Genomic DNA, 19,777 nt, shown 5'->3' with positions numbered 1-19,777 from the left:
GGAATATCTTGCCTGCAGCTTCTGGAGTTGAAGATACATGCAGTTTCACTACTGAGTGCTAACATTTAATTTTGGAATCAAGTGATGCATTCAGACTGGTTGCTATCATTTTGTGGTATACATGTAGTGAACACATTCGTGACTGAGTTTCCTGCTTTTAGCTGGAGCAAGAAAGTTTTATAATTGTGATTTGTACAAAAAAAATCATAGGCAAGAGAATGTGTGTAAAATAAACTTTATTGTCAGAGGTTTCTAAACGCTCATCCTTCAAGGAAAACGGACATACGCTGAAGAGTTGATAAACAGTCTACAGCAGTGTTATTCTAAATCTGATTCCAAGTCCTTGCCATTTTCCTCCAGCTGCTGTTGACTCCAGTTACATATAGGTTGGGGGAAAGGGGATTATCTATGAATCTAGGTATCACTGTCTCCTGGGCAGTTATCACATTTGCAGGCTGAAGGGATGTGATTTCTACAATCAAACTATCCATTTGGAGTACAAATCTGGAGTGGCTGTAAAATTTGGTTCTCAGAGATGGAGCTTTCAGATTTGGACTTTCAATTGTTCTGTTCTTTCAGTTTTTCTCATCAACTAGGGAACTGTTTGTGACTAAGCTTTGTTAAAAGTAGAGAAGAGCTTTTCATAGTTCCAACATTAGTTGTTACCTGAAATAAACAAAAACACACAGACACACAACTAAACGATAGTGTTTGGTGAGGTTTGCTGATACCTAACTGAGACTGGAGTGAGAGCTAAGTGGTGATACAGGCCAGGTGCAAACTGAGTGCGGCTAAGTGGATAATCTCTGGTAGTGAAGATAATCTCTCTCCTAGAAGAAGATAGTAATAATAGATTGAAAAGAAAGTCTCCTGAAATGAACTAGCTGGCCTGTGGTGTAGGACACAGGACCCCAGCCACCTTATGATTCTAAAAGCCTTGCTCAAAGCCACTGCAGATGAGTTAGCTAGGTCTCTACCACCTCCTCAGTAATAATTGACTCTCCATAATACTCCTGTGGAGAGAAATAAAGTTCTTTCACACCTACCAGGAAGGGATTTGCTTAGCCTCAAATGTGCACATTCAGAAATAGCTTGTCATCAGAAAGAGAGGACAGTTTGCAGAGAAATAACCCTCCTAAGTCCACATTCTATTCCTTTTAAATAAGAGAGTGGTGCCAAGGGAAGAGCCCTAGAATGTGAAAGCCAGCAGGGTGCTCAGATACCACCCAAGTACAGTTCCATCTTTGACCATAAGGAGACAATGGTGTCAAGAGGCTCAGGCCATGTGATCTGTGGGTGAAAAACCTGGGATGACAATCGAGGCTTCAAACCTCTTCCACTCCATCACAGAGTTTAGGAGCAGTTAGAAGGAAGTCTTCAATCTGGAGAACACTAACAGGCTCTAGAGATTATTGGTTCATGGTGGCTGGGACAGAAATAAGGATTCACAGAAAGATGTTTATAGTAAATGTTCTTTTACAGTAAATCTTATTTTGGGATTTTGCTTGATAAAAAGGCTGAGCAAAAGTAAACAACTTTTGTTTGTTTGTTTGTTTCTTTTTTTTTTTTTTTTTGAGGCAGTTTCACTCTTGTTGCTCAGGTTGGAGTGTAACGGTGCAATCTCAGCTCACCACAACCTCCACTCCCCAGGTTCAAGCGATTCTCCTGCCTCAGCCTACCAAGTAGCTATGATTACAGGCATGCACAAGCATGCCCAGCTAATTTTTTTTTTTTTTTTTTTTTTTTTTTGCATTTTTAGTAGAGACGGGGTTCCTCCATGTTGGTCAGGCTGGCCTCAAACTCCCGACCTCAGGTGATCCTCCCAAAGTGCTGGGATTACAGGCGCAAGCCACCACACCCGGCCAAAAGTAAAAATTTTCTAATTGCAATTCTGAACCACTTATGAGTTGTGAAATCAATATAGTGGACGGCATACTACTACAGGCTTTATTTAAATACTAGGTAGGGTGGATTACACATAGTAAAAGATTTTCAAAAAACTGATCACAAAGAATTGTGTATTTCTCGCTGCATCTTGTGGTCAGAAAAGTTTGAGAAACTGCTCTACATAGGCAAATTATAGGTTCAATCTATCTGTCTACCTCTTTTTCCCTTCTCTTTTTTCCATGCTATGCAAACAAGACCATGGAGAGAGGAAGGCAAATTCCATCAATGGGTGGTGTTAAGCCTTTTCTATGAGGTAGTTGTACATTTGGGACACCTCTATGCTGGTGACTTGAGATTCTAGTAGATAGATGGTCCTTTTCATCTCTAGCCACATGTTAAAATTACTTGGGAACTTTTCAGTACTACTAGTGGTTTCTACCCACCTGGAAGCATTTAAATCAGAATCTCTGTGTAGAGTCCAGGCACTTGTGTTAGTTAAAACCTCACCAGGCTTTATAATATGACAGAATGGTTTAAAGCTACTGAGTAGACCCACCTATTTCCCACCATTCTGTTTCTCTTTCACCATAGGCTTCTTTCCCATGAGAAAGTGAAGACGTCAGTCTGTCTTTTCACAGTCTCAAGTAAATCGCTATCTTTTCTCAATTGGCCTTCCAAGGCAAAGATTTCTTTCCATTTATCTATCTGAATTTTTACTAAGTTGTCCTCTGGATTCCCTTTTCTCAAAGCTAATTCACCACAAAGGCACTGATCAAGTCAAGGAGCTGGGCTTTCATACACCTGCACCTGTCAATCATGGGTAAATACTTTGCAGGCGGGGTTGCTGGGTGCTGTGGGATTGACATAAACTCCCAGATATTGCCAGCTGTGAGCCTCAGGCAAGCTTGTGACTAAGTGACTCCAGTAGTCTGAGGACAGTCCTTAGAAGGGTCTTTGGAAGCAAAAGCAAACATAGGCATGAGAGGTTGAAAAACAAAAAAAGAAATCCCATCTGGTCTTGGCTTATACCTAACAGAACTTGTGCAAGAATGGATACTAAGGTGGGTATTGTACACAGCAGAGCTTAGTAAATACCAAGTCTGGAGTTTAAGGGATAGGCTGAAGAGATTTTGCAGGTTTGTAAACATTTTTGCCAATTTGAACATACTTTTGTTTACGTTTGGTTTTTCTCCTCAGTGGTAAGAGCTAGGCACAGAAAGGTAGCTAGGATATTATGATTTAAATCAATAAATTTGTATTTTGCCAAGGACCAAGATGAACTATGACTATTTCAATTTTTTAGTACTTTATTTTCATCAGTTTGAAAATTAGGACTTTTGCTCCTTTTTTGGCTTATGACATCTTTTTGGTTTTCACACTTTCTCAAAGACCAGTAACTTAGAATCTAAATTATGATTGCTTATTGTTTCAGTACTCTAAGGGAAAGTTGATTTAATCTTGACAAAATGTATTCAGTTAAAATAATTGTTCTCTTACATTTTTTTCTTTTTTTTTTTCTTTTTTTGAGATGGAGTCTTGCTTTGTCACCCAGGCTAGAGTGCGGTGGCACAATCTTGGCTCACTGCAACCTCCGCCCTGGGTTCAAATGATTCTCCTGCCTCAGCCTCCCAAGTAGTTGGGACTACAGGCGCGTGCCACCATGCCCAGCTAATTTTTGTATTTTTAGTAGAGACCGGATTTCACCATGTTGTTCTCTTAAATATTTTCACCTTTTAAGTTTGTCCTTCTCTTCTCCAATTTGCAATAGTGGAGTGTGGCTTGTACCTAAATAGTGTATTTCTTAGAGCTACTTATTCCTGGAGGCTGGCAGTCTGGGGGCCTGGAGGGGGTGCATCTAGAAAGCAGCCGTCTCTAAGTTGAGAATAACTATGAGAATCGTGGGTTATAAGGCTTTGAGCAGCTATGGCCTCCCCGTCCTCTTTTGTTTCTAAGTGGGGTGTGACAAGAGAAGGGACCCATCTGAGAGTGACTTCATATTGTGGCCTTTCACCACTTACCTCTGGAAATTTGATTCAGGCAAGCCGGGGGAGTCTCCGGTATTCTTCTCTGAGAACTCTATTTTCATTATACAGCTGGACAACGGAATCTATGATCTGCCTGTAGAGGTTAGAGTTGCATCCTGTTCCAGGAAATAATTACAGTTTAGGCAAGTTATACACGTTTGCTTAAGAGAATGCTTTCTGCACATTTCATGTTCTTCCTCTCTATCTTAGCCTAGGGAGAAAACCGTGGGGACTCAGGGCTGGAACTTTAGTGTGATGGGGCAGAAGCTAAATTTTCACATGATTCTGAACAAATGCCAGCACATCACATGTATTATCATGTCCAATGGCTGAAATATGAAGGAGGCTTTCCTGAAATAGTTGCTGCTTTGGTATGGGAAGGGACCTGGTTACTGTTCTTCTGGCCCAGCATGATGTTGTGAAATGATGGCCTCTGTGTGAGAGCAATCGAAGAGGAGGGGGTTGGAGAGAACCACCTTGGGGTGGTAGAATGAAGAGTAACCAAGACATAAGGGAAGCTGATGAGGATGGCAGCAGAGGAGACTCTCATTCTGCTACATGAGGTGCTCAGAAACCTGGGTTCTACTGAATGCCAATCACGTAAGAAGCAGAGAGACAGCAGGCGGTGTACAGAAGCAGAGAGAAGACAGCAGACAGCCTGGGAATCACAAGAATGATTTTAGAGGTAGACACCTCTAAGATGGAGGCAATTCTTTAAGCCTATTTATTCACCTATAAATAGGAATGATAGTAGCTGCCCTACCTCTCTAGCTGGGACATTTGTAATGAATAAGTGAAGTAAAGTATGTCAAAGTGCTTGAAATCTACAAAACTCTGCCCCAGTCACAGGCCTTTAGAACAATACATATTGGCCGGGCGCGGTGGCTCATGCCTGTAATCCCAGCACTTTGGGAGGCCGAGACGGGCGGATCACAAGGTCAGGAGATCGAGACCATCCTGGCTAACATGGTGAAACCCCGTCTCTACTAAAAATACAAAAAACTAGCCGGGCGAGGTGGCAGGCGCCTGTAGTCCCAGCTACTCGGGAGGCTGAGGCAGGAGAATGGCGTAAACCCGGGAGGCGGAGCTTGCAGTGAGCTGAGATCCGGCCACTGCACTCCAGCCTGGGCCACAGAGCGAGACTCCGTCTCAAAAAAAAAAAAAAAAAAAAAAAGAACAATACATATTGCCAGAAGCAGATCACTTGGGCCTCTCCTACCATTTTCTTCATCAAAGCTGCTGAGATAACGTTCCAGCTTCTCTCGCAGGCAGTTGTTGATGAAAAGGGTTTCCTTCAGGTGCTGCCGCTGGCTCTGGATCTCATCTTCTGCAGCCGTTCCACCGGGACATGGAATGAGATGGGAAATGAAGAATGCCGATCACTGAAGGGGTAGTCAGGGGCCTCTCATCAAGATCCCTGGCCTTCACCATGCTTTTGCCAACTTCATCTTCTCATCAGGGAACATAAGGCAACTTTCTTTAAGAGCTTTTAAGGTTTCAAACAAAGCATGGCCAAGTGCTAAGCAGACTCCACAGGGATGCCTCCCACAGGGAGATATGGGAAGTATAAGGCAGGTTGACAGGAGGTGGGAAAACACTGAAGGTCTCTGAGCAGGGCTTTTCTAGCACTAGGAAAGGTGTGACCACCTCCTTGAGATGACTTATAGGTACTAGGGAACATCTTCCTCTCTACAAAATATCTCTCCTGAACATCTTTATTTTGTTGTTGTTTTTTGACAGAGTCTCATTCTGTCACCCAGGCTGGAGTGCAGAGTCACCATCTTGGCTCACTGCAACCTCTGTCTCCCAGGTTCAAAGGATCCTCATGCCTCAGCCTCCCGAGTGGCTGAGACTACAGGCATGCACCACTATGCTTGGCTAAGTTTTGCATTTTTAGTAGAGACAGGGTTTCACCATGTTGGCCAGGCTGGTCTCGAACTCCTGACCTCAAGTGATCCACCCACCTAGGCCTCCCAAAGTGCTGGGATTATAGGTGTGAGCCACCGTGCCCGGCCCTGAATATCTTTAACAGATGGTAATGACCCTCCTCTGCACCTTATTGTGAAATTGTAAAGAGAAATAAGGATACCTTTGTCAGAGGATGGTATGAGTAATAAAAGCCACATACTTATACCCATCCCTGACAAAATGACAAGCCTAATATGGTTTATATTACTATGAAAGCTCAGTGAGTGAATTAATATGGTCTCTTTCTATTGTGTAGAAGAGTATATTATAGTCCCCTAACAATCCAAACTTTTGCCCCCAAAGTAAAGTCAAACATTCAAGTAAGGGAGAGGAGACATAGGTCAAGGTTTTAATCTATACACACACCAGTGAGGCACCAACCCAAAGGGCTCTTATATACCTAGAGAAGTTCCAATGGCTAGCGTGGAGTCATTCTGGGAAGAGGGCATGCTGGTGGCATTGCTGTTAGATTCAGCCTTTTCTCCAGCAGATAGCCTCGTTGTTTATTTAGATTGAATTACAACATTGAGACTAAACTAACAGAGATCGTAAAAATACCTTGGTGCTGCACAAAGATTGAGAATCCGGGCTGTTTACCAAAGGGTTGCCAAGATCAAAGTCTTGTCTTTATGGAAATACCCTGATATTTTACTAGTCAGATGGAACCTTAGGGGAAAGCAAGCACCTGAGGGGAGATGGAGACTGGAGCTTGAAATTATAATTGTACCTCCAAACATATGGGCGAGCCTGCCAACATTCTTGGGATGGCTAGAACAGCTTGGGAAAACTGTTCAGGAACTATAATCATCAAGAATATTTCAGGAAGCCTGGGCACGGTGGCTCACGTCTATAATCCCAGCACTTTGGGAGGCAGGGGTGGCTGAATTGCTTGAGCTCAGGAGTTTGAGGCCAGCCTGGGCCACAAGGCAAGACCCTGTCTCTACCAAATAGGCAAAAATATAGCCGGGAGTAGTGGCATCATCTGTGGTCTCAGCTACTCAGGAGGCTGAGGTGGGAGGGTCATTTGACCCTGGGCTGTAGGTTGTGGTGAGCTGAGATCATGCCACTGCACTCTAGCCTGGGTGACAGAACAAGGGACCCTGTCTCAAAAAATTTATATATTTCAGGAAAGATAAGATGTCCCGTTTTAAAGAAGGAGATCTGTTAAACGGATTTGTACATGTGCTGCAGTAGTGGCAGAGAGTCTGCCATAATCTCTTCACTCTCTCCATTCTGGCCTGCTTTGAGTATACCAGCTTGCAGATGCCAGTCCGGGCCAGAGGGACTGAGGTGAGGACAGGAACAGAACAAATTACCTGGCCCACACTAGGGACCTGTACTTGAGACTTGAAACCAGAGCTGTGTTCAGCCTAATCACTTTTTTAAAGTGAATCTTCAGGGCCTGCCTGCAGAGAAGAACATCTCTCAGTTTAGACAGAGCTGTTGAGCATGTAGAATGTAGGAGCTACTGAGAGATTAACAGAGCTTTATTTTTCTTATCAAAGGAGCACTCACTGGCTATATCCAGAGAAGAGGGGTTTTCCTGTGCATCAGAGAGGAAGGCATTGCTGCTGGGAAGCTGGTGGGAGTCATGGCGGCTGGAATGAGTCAAATACTGTTCATCTAGTGAGTCCTCCAGGACTTCATCCATTTCTTCCTCCTGGGCCTCCCTCCTGAGCCTGGTGGAGTAGGCAAGACAAGGGATTAAACCAAGGCAGCCTGGAACCACAGCTTCATAGCTAGTTCTGATCTGAAGCTCATGGAAGAGGCACCAAGAGGACCTCTTGGTCCATCATATCAAAGAGGAAGTATACAATCCACTTTTGACTGGGAGTATAGTGAGTCGAGAGTTAGTATAGAAGTGAAAACAGCAAGTGATCAGTGCATTGACCTCATAACACACAGATAAGGCAGCAGACTCAACAACTACTCTAAAATACACTCAGGGCACACAGGACACAGAGAGCCATACTATTGGCTTCAAAATGCTGTGTTCAGATTTTATTTAATATGATGTGGAGTGATCCATTGAATACTGGCTCTTGAGACAACGTAACATCCCAGGGCTTTTGCATATTTTAGACCCCTAGCTCTAAATACTTGCTATGGTTTCAATTTATTTTTCAAGGTAATTTTCTGGCTATAAAATATCTGCCAACATAATTCAGGACAACTGTGCAGAAACCAGATAGGCATCTCCCTTTGGTTTGCAACCATATAGGATTTAAAGATACAGAAACCAGGGATCCCTGGTTAGTTTACTTTTTGGTAAGACTGACTAGTTAACTAAGTGTGAGAAATTACTAGGAAATAGGAACCAATACAAGAACTGCAAAGAGAGCAGAGAACCGTTTTTAAAAGGACACATTGTATAATCAGTCAACAAAAAAAGGAACACTCAGCAGTGTCTGCTTTTTCCAGATCTGGGACCTTTAACCTCTTGAGCCCTTGCTTCTGGAACCCTCTCTAGATTTGAGTCCTTGCTTCTGGAATCCTCTCTTGATTTGAGTCCTTGCTTCTGGAATCCTCTCTAGATTTGGTCAGTCTATTATCAGCCCCTTCATCATTCGGAGTTACCTGGGAGCCAGTAGCTTTTGCCTGTCTTCATTTTTCTTACCATTGTGATTTTCTGCAAACCAAAATTAAAAGAGCTGGTGAGAAATTAAGCAGGTCTCAATTCACACATTGCACACATGGGGCCTGTATGATCAGGGACGTAACACTTGACATGTGTGTTCAGAATGCTCTGCGAGAATTTTTGCAGGAGGTCTCAGGTTGTGTCTTTAGAGAAGTGGCCTGGCGGGCTTGCCTGGGCCCACTGGACAGGGTGTTCCTGATGTGGTGAATCATCACCATGACATCAGCTGCCTGAAGCAGAGCAAAAGTCTTTTGTTTCCCAGCTCAAAGAATACTTGCCTGGCTGCCCTTTGGACTTCTCCAGTTGTAACCTTCCTTCCTGCCACAGGCTGGTTGCCAGACCATGACTGTCCCATTGCTACTCACACACAGAACCTGCTCCAGTCTCGGAGAGGACAAATAGCCCTCTCCTACTTCTACTCCAAAACCAGAGGACTGCCCAGGTGCCTTGAAGTCTGTCCCTGTTGTGCTTCCTCAGATGTTCTTGGGGGTAATTCTTGTTTGTTTTTTTTTTTCTTCTCAGTTTGTTAGTGAGAATTGGGGGTGATTCTATGAAAAATATTCCAGTATAAATCAAGTTTTCTAACATCAGCTTCTACTATATCCAGTGCCTAAACTAACCCCAAAAGATTTGGCCAATTTATTGGGACCTGAAAATAAATGAATAAATAAATAACCCTGAAAGAGAAATACACTCATGAACATTAAGACACTACTTCAACCGATCTGTACAGCAGCCGTGGAATTATGATTTGACCCACTTTACAAATGAGGAAACAGAAATTCAAGAAGGATCAATCACTTGCACAAAGTTAGTAAATACAGCGCTGAGGCTAGAGCCTAGGTAATTCTGATTCTTAGCTCAGGGGTCTTCCCATTCTAACAGGCTGCCTTCTGTCATACTGTTCTTTCTGACCACAAAGATTGAACGGAGACTTCAGCTTCTGGCCAAGTTGGAGTAATAGGGACCAGATTTGTCCTCCACCTTAAACAACTAAGAAACTGGAAAAGGTATTTTAAACTCTAGCTTCAACACTGGATATAGTGCAGTACAGGACAGTGATCCCTGAGAGAGAGAAAATAAAAGAGGTGAGCCCTATGACTGCTCCAGTTTCCTGCCTGAGATTGTCAACTGCAGAGCAGGGAGGGAGGACCCAGGCAGAGCCTGGTAGTAAGTTTGAAGAAGTCAGGGTGGGTAGACATCACAGGACAGACTAGAGAATAGATTGCTGCACGGACAGAATGCCTTGGATATCTGTCTTCAATCTTCAGCTAAGTACTGATTAGTACATGTATTTGAGGAAATTATGCAAAGCAGGGAAAAGAACTTCTCAAAAGGAATAATCTCTGTAGCTCACACAGAGCTTGCAACACTTGGTGTTTCCATCAACTACAGTGAAAATCCCTTTTAATAGAGGGGGCATTGGTTAGAATAGGTGTCCCCAACCCCCAGCACTGGTTCATGGCCTGTTAGGAATGGGACCACACAGCAGAAGGTGAGCAGCCAGCCAGAAAGCATTACAGCCTGAGTTCTACCTCCTGTCAGATCAGCGCTGGCATTAGATTAGCATTGGAGCACAAGCCCTATTGTGAACTGTACATGCCAGGGATCTAGGTTGCACGCTCCTTATGAGACTCTAACTAGTGCCTGATGATCTGAGGTGGAACAGTTTCCTACTGAAACCACCCAACTCCCAACCCCTACCATCCCACCCCCACCTTGTCTGTGGAAAAATTGTCTTTCATGCAACCAGTCCCTGGTGCCAAATCTGTGGGAAATCACTGGCTTAGAACCTTCAAAAGAGTGTTGCCCCCAATGTAAACTGTGGACTTTGTGTGATAATGACACATTAATGTAAGTTCATCAACTGTAACAAATGTACCATTCTGGGGAGAGATGTTGATAGCCTAAGAAGCCATGCATGTGTGGAGGCAGGGGGTATATGGGAACTTTTTGTACTTCCCGCTCAATTTTGCTGTGAATCTGAAACTACTCTAAAAAATAAGGTCTATTTTTTTTAAAGGCATATTGCCTCCATAGTGGGAAAAAAGTAGCCGTTGACTAATAGCTGTGCTTATCCTGCCTAAAAAATTTAAACAGCCGGCTTGAAAAGACGCAAATTGTTTTTAAGTAACTTTATTGTATACTAAAACAAAGTCAAAAGAATTTTAACACAAAATGCAAAAAATCCAGCATTCAATAGGTTACAATTTGCAATGTCTAACACCAAATCAAATAGTGTTAGGAATGCAGAGAGACAGAAAACCATAATCCATGATGAGAAGGGAAAAAAAATCAGTCTACTTAAATTGACTTAGAAAGGACACATCAGGTGAGAATTAAGAAACAATAGAAAGGACACAGATGACAGAATCTGTAGACAAGGACATTGAAACAAATATAACTATATTCCTTGTATTAAAGAAGCTAGGCCAGGTGTGGTGACTCATGCTTGTAATACCAGCACTTTGTGAGGTCAAGGTGGGTGTGCCACCTGAGGTCAGGAGTTTGAGACCAGCCTGGCCAATGTGGTAAAACCACATGTCTATAAAAATTACAAAAATTAGCTGGCCATGAAGGCAAGTGCCTATAATCCCAGCTACTCAGGAGGCTGAGGCATAGGAATCACTTGAGCCAAAATCTCACCACTGCACTTCAGCCTGGGCAACAGAGCGAGACTCTGTCTCAAAAAATAGAATAAAATAAAATAAAGAAGACAGAGGAAAATATGAAATGATGAGGAGTTACATAGAAGAGTTTAAAAAAGACATAAATAAAATTTAGATGAAAAATAAAGTCTGAGATGAAAATACACTGGACAGGATTAATGGCAGATTAGATGCTGCTGAGGAAAGATTAATCAATTCCAAGACATGGAAATAGAAGAAATAGAGAAAAAAAAGATACAACAAAAAATGAACAGACTATTAGTCAACTGTGGTAAAATTTCAAAGCAGCTAATACAAATATAACTGGAGTCTTTGAAGGAGAGAATAGAGAGAAAGAATATATATTATATATATTTGATATATATATGCTATATATATTGTATATGCCATATATAAGACATATACGTCATTATTATTCAAATTTGATCAGAACTATAAACATGCAGATGCAAAAAACTAAATAAAGTAAAACAATACATAAAAGATAAAACTATACAAGGTCTTATCATAATCAAACTGCTTAACACCAGTGATAAATAGAAAATCTCAAGAGTAGCCAGTGAAAAATGACATATTATGTACAGAGGAGCAAAAATAAGAATTATGGTAGACTTCTTGTTGGGAACAATGTAAGCCAGAAGACAGTGGAATATCACTTTTCAAACACTTTTTAAAAACAAAAACTGTCAACTAGAATCCTACGCCCAGTGAAAATATCTTCCAGAAATGAAGGTGAGTTCTTATGCTCATTAAGATGAAATAATCCACTATACTCTCTCTCTCTTACTGATTGAAACTAAGAACTCTCAGGTCAGGCACAGTGGCTCACACCTGTAATCCCAGCACTTTAGAAGGCCAAAGCAGGTGGATCACTTGAGCTCAGTAGTTCAAGACCAGCCTGGGCAACATGGAGAAACACTGCCTCTACAAAATATACAAAAATTAGCCAGGCGTGGTGGTACACACTTGTAGTCCCAGCTACTTGTGAGGCTGAGGTGGGAGGACTGCTTGAGCCCAGGAGGCACAGATCACAGTCAGCCAAGATCGTGTCACTGAACTCCAGCTTGAGTAAGAGAGCAAGACTCTGTCTCAAAATAAAAAACAAAACTAAGAACTCTTGAAAGAACATTAAAAGTGATTACCTGAGTGCTCTAAAGAGAAAACAATAGAATGCAGATTAAGGACCATAGTCAAAACTAGAATAAAATATACAATGGAAATAACTTTGCATTTTTTCTCCTCACTTTGGGGCACTTGGGAGGAGCTAAGGGTCTTCAGAGCCTGTAGCCAACTTACCTGTGGCCAGTTTTCTGACAAGGATCTCTGTCAGCTGGCTTCCTTGTACCATTTGCTCACAGAATCTCTGTCTCTGGTAGTAGGCAATGCCAGTGTTCCTGAGAAGGCCCTCAAAAGACTTGACTGTGTTCTTCACATGCTGGGTGAAAAGGTAGCAGACACCTCTCCCTTCCTGTATCTTCTGTTGTAAGTGGGTCAGTTCTTTAGCCTGAGCCTGAATTAAGGGATCATGTATCCTAAGGTGGGAGAGAGGAGTAAAATGTAAGAGGGAATGTAGTGAATAATAGGTTATAGAAGTTTCAGAGGAGAGATCTCTTAGAATCCCTGTAAGGAACTCCCAAGTTGAATTCTTTTTTTTATTTTTATTTTTTGAGACAATCTCACTCTGTCGCCCAGGCTGGAGTGCTGTGACGCAATCTTGACTCACTGCAACCTCTGCCTCTGCCTCCACCTCCCAAGTTAGAGCAATTCTCTTGGCTCAGCCTTCCAAGAAGCTGGGACTACAGGTGTCCATCGCTACGTCAGGAAAATTTATATATTTTTTGTAGTGATGGGGTTTTGTCATGTTGGCCAAGCTCATCTCGAACTCCTGACCTCAAGTGATCCATGCACCTTGGCCTCCCAAAGTGCTGGGACTACAGGCATGAGCCACCGCACCCGGCCCAAGATCAATTCTTATACAAGTTGTGTGACTTGCCTGTGGCAGAAGGAATGAAGAAACAGCCTTGGGTTCTGGGTTTGTCTGTTATTTTACTAACTTTGCATTAAAAAGATGCCCCATGGGTTCCCCACTTCAGTCCAAGTACATTTTCATATGACATACATCAAGCATTATGCAGTAGCTGGCAAAAAAAAAAAAAAAAAAAAAAAAAAAAAGAACCAGAAAAAAAGCAAGCCAGGATCAAAAGTGTTGGGCAGGTATCTCTGGTATGAATTGAAAATTAAAAAGAAAAATCAGTGAAAAAGTCAAGAAGGGCAGTATTCTTTTGAATGACATGAAGATAGGCCATAATCAGTAAGAAGGCTGTTAAAACTAAAGTTCTGGCCAGGTGCAGTGCCTCATGCCTGTAATACCAGCACACTGGGAGACCAAGGCGGCAGTTCACCTGAGGTCAGGAGTTTTGAGACCAGCCTGGTCAACATGGTGAAACCCCATCTCTACTAAAAATACAAAAATTAGCCGGCCTGGTGGTGTGCGCCTGTACTCTCAGCTCCTTGGGAGGCTGACGTAGGAGGATCGCTTGAACCTGGGAGGTGGAGGTTGCAGGGAGCTAAGATCATACCACTGCACTCTAGCCTGGGCAACAAGGTAAGACTCCATCTAAAAAAAAGAAAAAAAGTAAAGTTCTGAGTAGTAATTTCATTATTCTATGTTGGATTTCATTGTTTTCTAATTATTGTTTAAATATTTCTCATGGTGATATGGTTTGGCTCTGTGTCCCCACCCAAGTCTTATGTTGGATTGTAATCCCCTGTGATGGGGGAGAGACCTGCTGGAAGGTAACTGGATCATGAGGGCGGATTTCCCCCTTGCTGTTCTCGTGATAGTGAATGAGTTCTCATGAGGTCTGGTGGTTTGAAAGTGCAGCACCTCGCTCTTCTCTCTCTCTCTCTCTCTCTCTCCCGTTCTGGCCATGTGAAGCAGGCCTGCTTCTCCTTTGACTTCCACAATGATTGTAAGTTTTCTGAGGCCTGCCCAGAAGCAGAAGCCTGTACAGTCCACAGAACCCTGAGCCGATTAAACCTCTTTCCTTTATAAATCACCCAGTCTCAGATACATGTTTATAGCAGTGTGAGAATGGACTAATACACGTGGGTTCAAATGTGGAGTGTGAGCTCTTTGAGTCTAAGGACAGTGCCACCTATGACCCAACTTACGGCACCCGGTAGTATGTACACATACGAGTAGTTATTCAGTTAATGTTTAGAACCATGTAGTCCCAGAGCTGGACTGAACATTTACAGTCATCTACCCCATCTAATGCTCGAGTTTTCTCCCTGTTATTCTTCTAAGTAGTTATCCGCAGGTCCTCTTTCAAACTCTATTCCTTAGAATTACTAGAAAGTGTCAGGGGAAGTAAAGACGCATACTGGGGTGAAGCAGGGGCTCCAGACCTGTCCCCCCTTCAATCAAATCTCTCTGCTTTGGTGAGTTTTACACATTTGAGCTTCTATGATTTCATTTCAACAAAGCATTAAAAGAAGTGTCGAATGCTACAATCTACCTTATGTCTGAAACCCTCTAAGGATAGTCAATGCTGGTCCTGAGCAAATAATTCATTTTCCGCATAACAGCTGCTCAATCATCTATCTATCCAATAGCCCTAGCAGTTAATACTCCACCTAGTATAACACTTTTAAAAAAAGTTTGGAGGAGAAACATTCTTATCATGAAAGGCACTTTGGAAAGTTTGAAAATATCTCTTACAGAAAATGTTAATGACAATCACCACATCTATAAATGGGAACAAATATAATAATTACAGAAAATAGTTGTTCAGAGTTTTATATGTGTTAGAGATGGTTCTAACTACTTGCAATTGTGCATTTAATCTTCATAACCCTCTAAGGTAGATACTGTCAGTATTTCCATTTTATAAATGAGGTAGCCTAGGTTGATGACATGCAGAAAAGTGAAGTAAATTTGACCAAGGACACACAGATAGAAGCCACATTGCTATTATGCCAACACAGGCAGCTGTCTCCATTTTACTAATATGCTATTTAACAGAAAACCCTAGACACCTAACTGGACCATAGCCTCACTGTGTCTTAGTCTAGTTCTGTGCCTGCCTCATACATTTCTGCCCTTCTCCATGCACAAATTTTCTCTTTGTTCTACCAGCCTGGGCTGCCCCACTTCAAACAGTATTTGTACACTTCCCACAGAGGTACCTCCTTACCGGAGCCTTGCAGCTGGCCTCGGCAATTCGGCCAGCTCCCTCTCCTGAAACTGCAGCTCCTCCTCCAGCACAGATTTTATAAGGTCTTTGCATTCTTCACAGTCTGAGAAAAGACAGACATGCCTGCATCATGGAAGGCTGGACGTGCTGCTGTGGTCACTGCCTGCAGGGCAGGAGGCAGGGTCTATCTCAAGGATAAAAGTATCCCCAGTACCAGGCTTTATACTGGGATTTCCATATCTTTATTCCTCAGTCTCTCAACTACTCCCCATTTTAGAGATGAGGAAGAAAAGCCCACAGGCCGATAAAGTAACATGACAAGATGATTCAACTGAAAAGAGACAGTTAGAATTAACATTCCCTGAGGTTTGACTCCAAATCTCTCTTTTTATTTTATTTTATTTTATTTTATTTTTCTCTTTTAGATGGAATCTCACTTTGTTGTCCAGGCTGGAGTGTAATGGCACAATCTCGGCTCACTGCAAGTAAGTGAGCCTCCCAAGTACCTGTGATTACAAGTGTGCACCACCACACCCAGCTAGTTTTTGTATTTTCAGTAGAGGCAGAGCTTCACCATGCTGCCCAGGCTGGTCTCAAACTCCTGACCTCAAATGATCCACCCACCTTGGCTTCCCAAATTGCTGGGATTACAGTAAGTGTGCCAATGCGCCCGGCCATGACTTCAAATCTTAAGGCCAATTTACCAAGCCTTACAGCCTCTTAAGTAAAACATGAACATGAGGGCATGAAATAATGACTTCCTGTGTGTTTGGGAGGATACTAAGAACTATAGGACTGATGATTCTCCTGTTTCAAGAGTTTCAATAATCCCAAAATATTTCAAAGATTTAAACATTTATCTGTATACAACTGTGTAAAACTGCATATGGAGGAGAACGATCCAAATGATATATGCCCAAATGCTAATAGGTGGTAGGTGGTGTTTTAAAGGGAGAACCAACACATAGTGTTTGTCATGGTACTGTTGCAGTAGGTTTTTAAGAATTATCATCATGTGATCATCACCACTATCCAAAGAGGAGTTAGTACCCTATTACCATTACAGATGAGGAAACTGAGGCACAGTGATGATAAGTTAGATTTGAACCCAGGAAATTTGGCCCTAGGGAATATGCTCTTTAATCACTGCGCAATAATACCTTTATACTAATGTCTTAGGTAATGTCTTTCTTCTTCTCTAGCTTGAGAAAATTTTGTCCTACAATTATAGGACATGAAGTTGTTGTTTTGTTTTTTTTTTTAAACTAGTTTTTCCACACACCAAAGCTCATCTTTTCCCTTCTTTAGTAAGTGGGCTTTTGGCTTTACTTTTCTATGACAGTAAGTTAGACAGCAACTTTTAGCCACCCCCCACCCCCACGCAATGATTTATTTTAAAATAATTGTGGAAATTGGAAAGCAAACTCAATTTCAATGTTAACCAGAATCCTCTTCTAATATCCCTGTTCCTCTCATGCCCTCGTTCCCATGTTTCCTTGTCATTACAGCTTCTCTCTTCCCCGAATATTAGTAACAGGTTTGGGATTTTACAGCGGATTTACAAATGTGAGAGCTGACTGTGGAGAGGAAAGGGTCAGCCCCTAACCTGGCCTGGCCTTCTACTGAGAACGGCGGTCTGCTCCACTTGGCCTTGTTCTCATTTTGGCCATATGTCTCATAGCTCTGATCCTGGACGTCCACCTGCAGTTGTTTGCTGTCTGTAAAGCTGATACTCAGAGAGAGACAGAAAGGGTGTTACAAAGTCTCTGATTTTCTGGAAATACCCTCAATCTAACCAGAGCATGAGGAATGGCTTATTTGAACTTCTGTGGGAAGAGAATCTTGATCCAGGTATCATAAAGACTTTTCTCCATGTCTGCTACTGAAGTTCGCATCTCCACATATCTATGACTCAGTTGAGAGTAAGTAGTTTTAAGTTCCTTCAAGGAAGATAGGGTATATACTATTACCTCTTTCACCCCTGGCACAGTGCTTTGCAAATGGGTGTTCTTTAAAAAGTTTAAATTGAATCCTGAGCTGTTTTAACCAACAGTGATATTACATGTTTGTAGAAGCTGATACTCATTGCTGAGAAGGGAAAGACAGTTTCATGCCTAAACCAAGGTTTTAGTCTCTATTCCTCACTACACTTGCTCTGTAAACTTTACACCTTTGTGCCTCAGTTGTTCTGTCCTTGGCAAATTGAGAGTAAAATGCCCACTTCTACCTTTTTGGGAGGGTAGTTAGGATAAAATTAATTGTGATAGAGAATAAAGTCTGCAGTGTTTCATTTCACAGAGGAAAATGGACAATCATTTATCACTTTGGTGACCTTGCCCCTGTGGGACCTACTGTATTTCTGCAGGTGATTGGCCAGGGAGTAGGCAGTAGCTTTGGATGTCAGGAATTTCTCTGTGAGGTCTCGGAAGTTCTGTTTGCATTTTTCCAGTTCAGAGCGCAAGTACTGATTGGTTTCTAGGATGCTTGTTTCTGCCCTTGGACCAGAACAAGTGGTGGGAGATACGGCCATGCTGAAGCTTGTGGAGGAAGTGGAATCGGAGCCTAGGGAGAATAAACCCAAACAAATAATACATTAAAAACAAATGCATGGATTATGGTAATGGTTGCACTACTTGGGTAAATTACTAAAACTTATTGAACTGTACAATTATGATGAGTAAATTTCATAGTATGTAAATTACACCTCAATAAAGTTTCTTTACATTAAACAAAGATTTAAATGAGTCAAAAGAAAGCAGATCTGATTCATTACTTACTTTTGGGATAAACTTTATCAGCATCCCACAACTCTAAGAATCCTCAGCCACAAAAACAAGGCACAAGGTGCCCGAGCTTAGAGTCTAAGGTACTGTCTGTGGTTCAGGCTCTGATAGGAATGCCAAAGGTAAGACCTAGTGCCAGGTAACAGTCTAGAGTCACAATAACAGAATTAGAAGGTGGGGGTGTCATGGAATGTTAGGATATCTGCCTTCCAGGTCTAGGCCATATGGAAACACAAGGTCTCTTCTGAAGGACACCACCAATGGAGACAACTCTCCCTCAGCAGTCATTCTCAGCATTTGTATACCTTTGTGACAATACCACAGGCCTCATTCTAAAATTTAACCATATTTTCATTGTTTATTATTGCTAATGCATAGAAAACATCAAGAAATACATAGTTCCCTAAGTTCTATCATTCTCCTGAGGACTGACATGAAGTCATTTTCTTCCTAATGAAAACTTTAAAACTTCTAGATAGTCTTGACGTTCTTCTTTGGTGCTCCCATTTTCCACATCATTTTAATATTATAAGAAAAAATTTCTGAATATTCTTCTCAGTGTGTGAATAATTGATGTATATGGATTTAGAGGCCAGGTGCAGTGGCTCACACCTGTAATCCCAGCACTTTGGAAGACCAAGGTGGTTGGATCACTTGAGCTCAGGAGTTTGAGACCAACCTGGGCAGCATGGTGAAACCCTGCCTCTACAAAAAATCATTAAAAATTAACCAGGCATAGTGGCACATGCCTATAGTACCAGCTATTCAGGAGACTGAGGTGGGAGGATCACTTGGGTCCAGGAGTTTGCTGCTGCAGTGAACCAAGATCACGCTACTGTACTCCATGCTGGATGACAAAGTGAGACCCTGTCTCAAAGAATAAAAACAAAATAAATAATAAAAGGATTTTGGTCAATGTCTTAATATACTTCTTGCTGCAAACCAATGTTATACTGGCATCTTTTCTCCCACTGGGGAAGCATGTTAGTTTTTTGTTTGTTTGTTTGTTTGTTTGTTTGTTTATAGACAGGGTCTAGCTCTGCTGCTCAACCTGGAGTGCGATGGTGTGATCACAGCTCACTGCAGCCTCAAACTCCCAGGCTCAAGGGATCCTCCTGCCTCAGCCTCCTGAATAGCCGGGACTACAGGCACATGTCACCACCCTCAGCTATTTTGTGTGTGTGTGTGTGTGTGTGTGTGTGTGTGTGTGTGTATGTGTGTGTATGGGGTCTCACTATGTTGCCCAGGCTGGTCTCAAACTCCTGGGCCCAAGTTATTCTCACACCTTGGCCTCCCAAAGTATTGGAATTACAGGTGTAAGCCACCACACCTGGTCCATGTTGGATTTTCACTTAACTTGAGGACAAGTTTTATATTCGTAACTCCTAACCCCACTCCCGTATGTGTGGGTTGCTTTGTGTTATGATCTCTATATACATATTTTGTGCTTGTCACTTATGATTTTCATTCTAACTCTACAGGTTTTCTTTCCAATTTGTCGTAATCACTGAAATAATTTATGTATATCTCTTTAAATACATGTAGTGGCCACCTAATTTGGAATGACTTATAAACTGTTAGTATATGTTTGAAGCATTTTTTATGGAAC

The 19,777-nt window shown here is 42.1% G+C and overlaps 1 protein-coding gene across 1 annotated transcript; it reads right to left on the bottom strand.

Moving 5' to 3' along the window:
• Positions 1 to 225: 225 nt before the first annotated feature.
• LOC126932394 (neuroblastoma breakpoint family member 6-like protein) lies at positions 226 to 18,310 on the bottom strand. The gene is made up of 9 exons (XM_050751167.1): positions 18,163 to 18,310; positions 17,738 to 17,947; positions 15,386 to 15,488; positions 12,483 to 12,718; positions 8,457 to 8,508; positions 7,395 to 7,558; positions 5,131 to 5,238; positions 3,906 to 4,027; positions 226 to 666 (listed from the first exon to the last, which is right to left on the bottom strand). Exons 2-8 carry the CDS (start codon positions 17,913 to 17,915, stop codon positions 3,921 to 3,923), a joined length of 948 nt encoding a protein of 315 aa, XP_050607124.1. The 5' UTR covers positions 17,916 to 17,947; positions 18,163 to 18,310; the 3' UTR covers positions 226 to 666; positions 3,906 to 3,920.
• Positions 18,311 to 19,777: the final 1,467 nt, after the last annotated feature.

The sequence above is a fragment of the Macaca thibetana genome, chromosome 1 (assembly GCF_024542745.1).
Source record: "Macaca thibetana thibetana isolate TM-01 chromosome 1, ASM2454274v1, whole genome shotgun sequence".
NCBI classification, from domain to species: domain Eukaryota; kingdom Metazoa; phylum Chordata; class Mammalia; order Primates; family Cercopithecidae; genus Macaca; species Macaca thibetana.
Note: the sequence above shows the minus strand (reverse complement) of the source record. Positions and strands in the feature narration are given on the sequence as shown.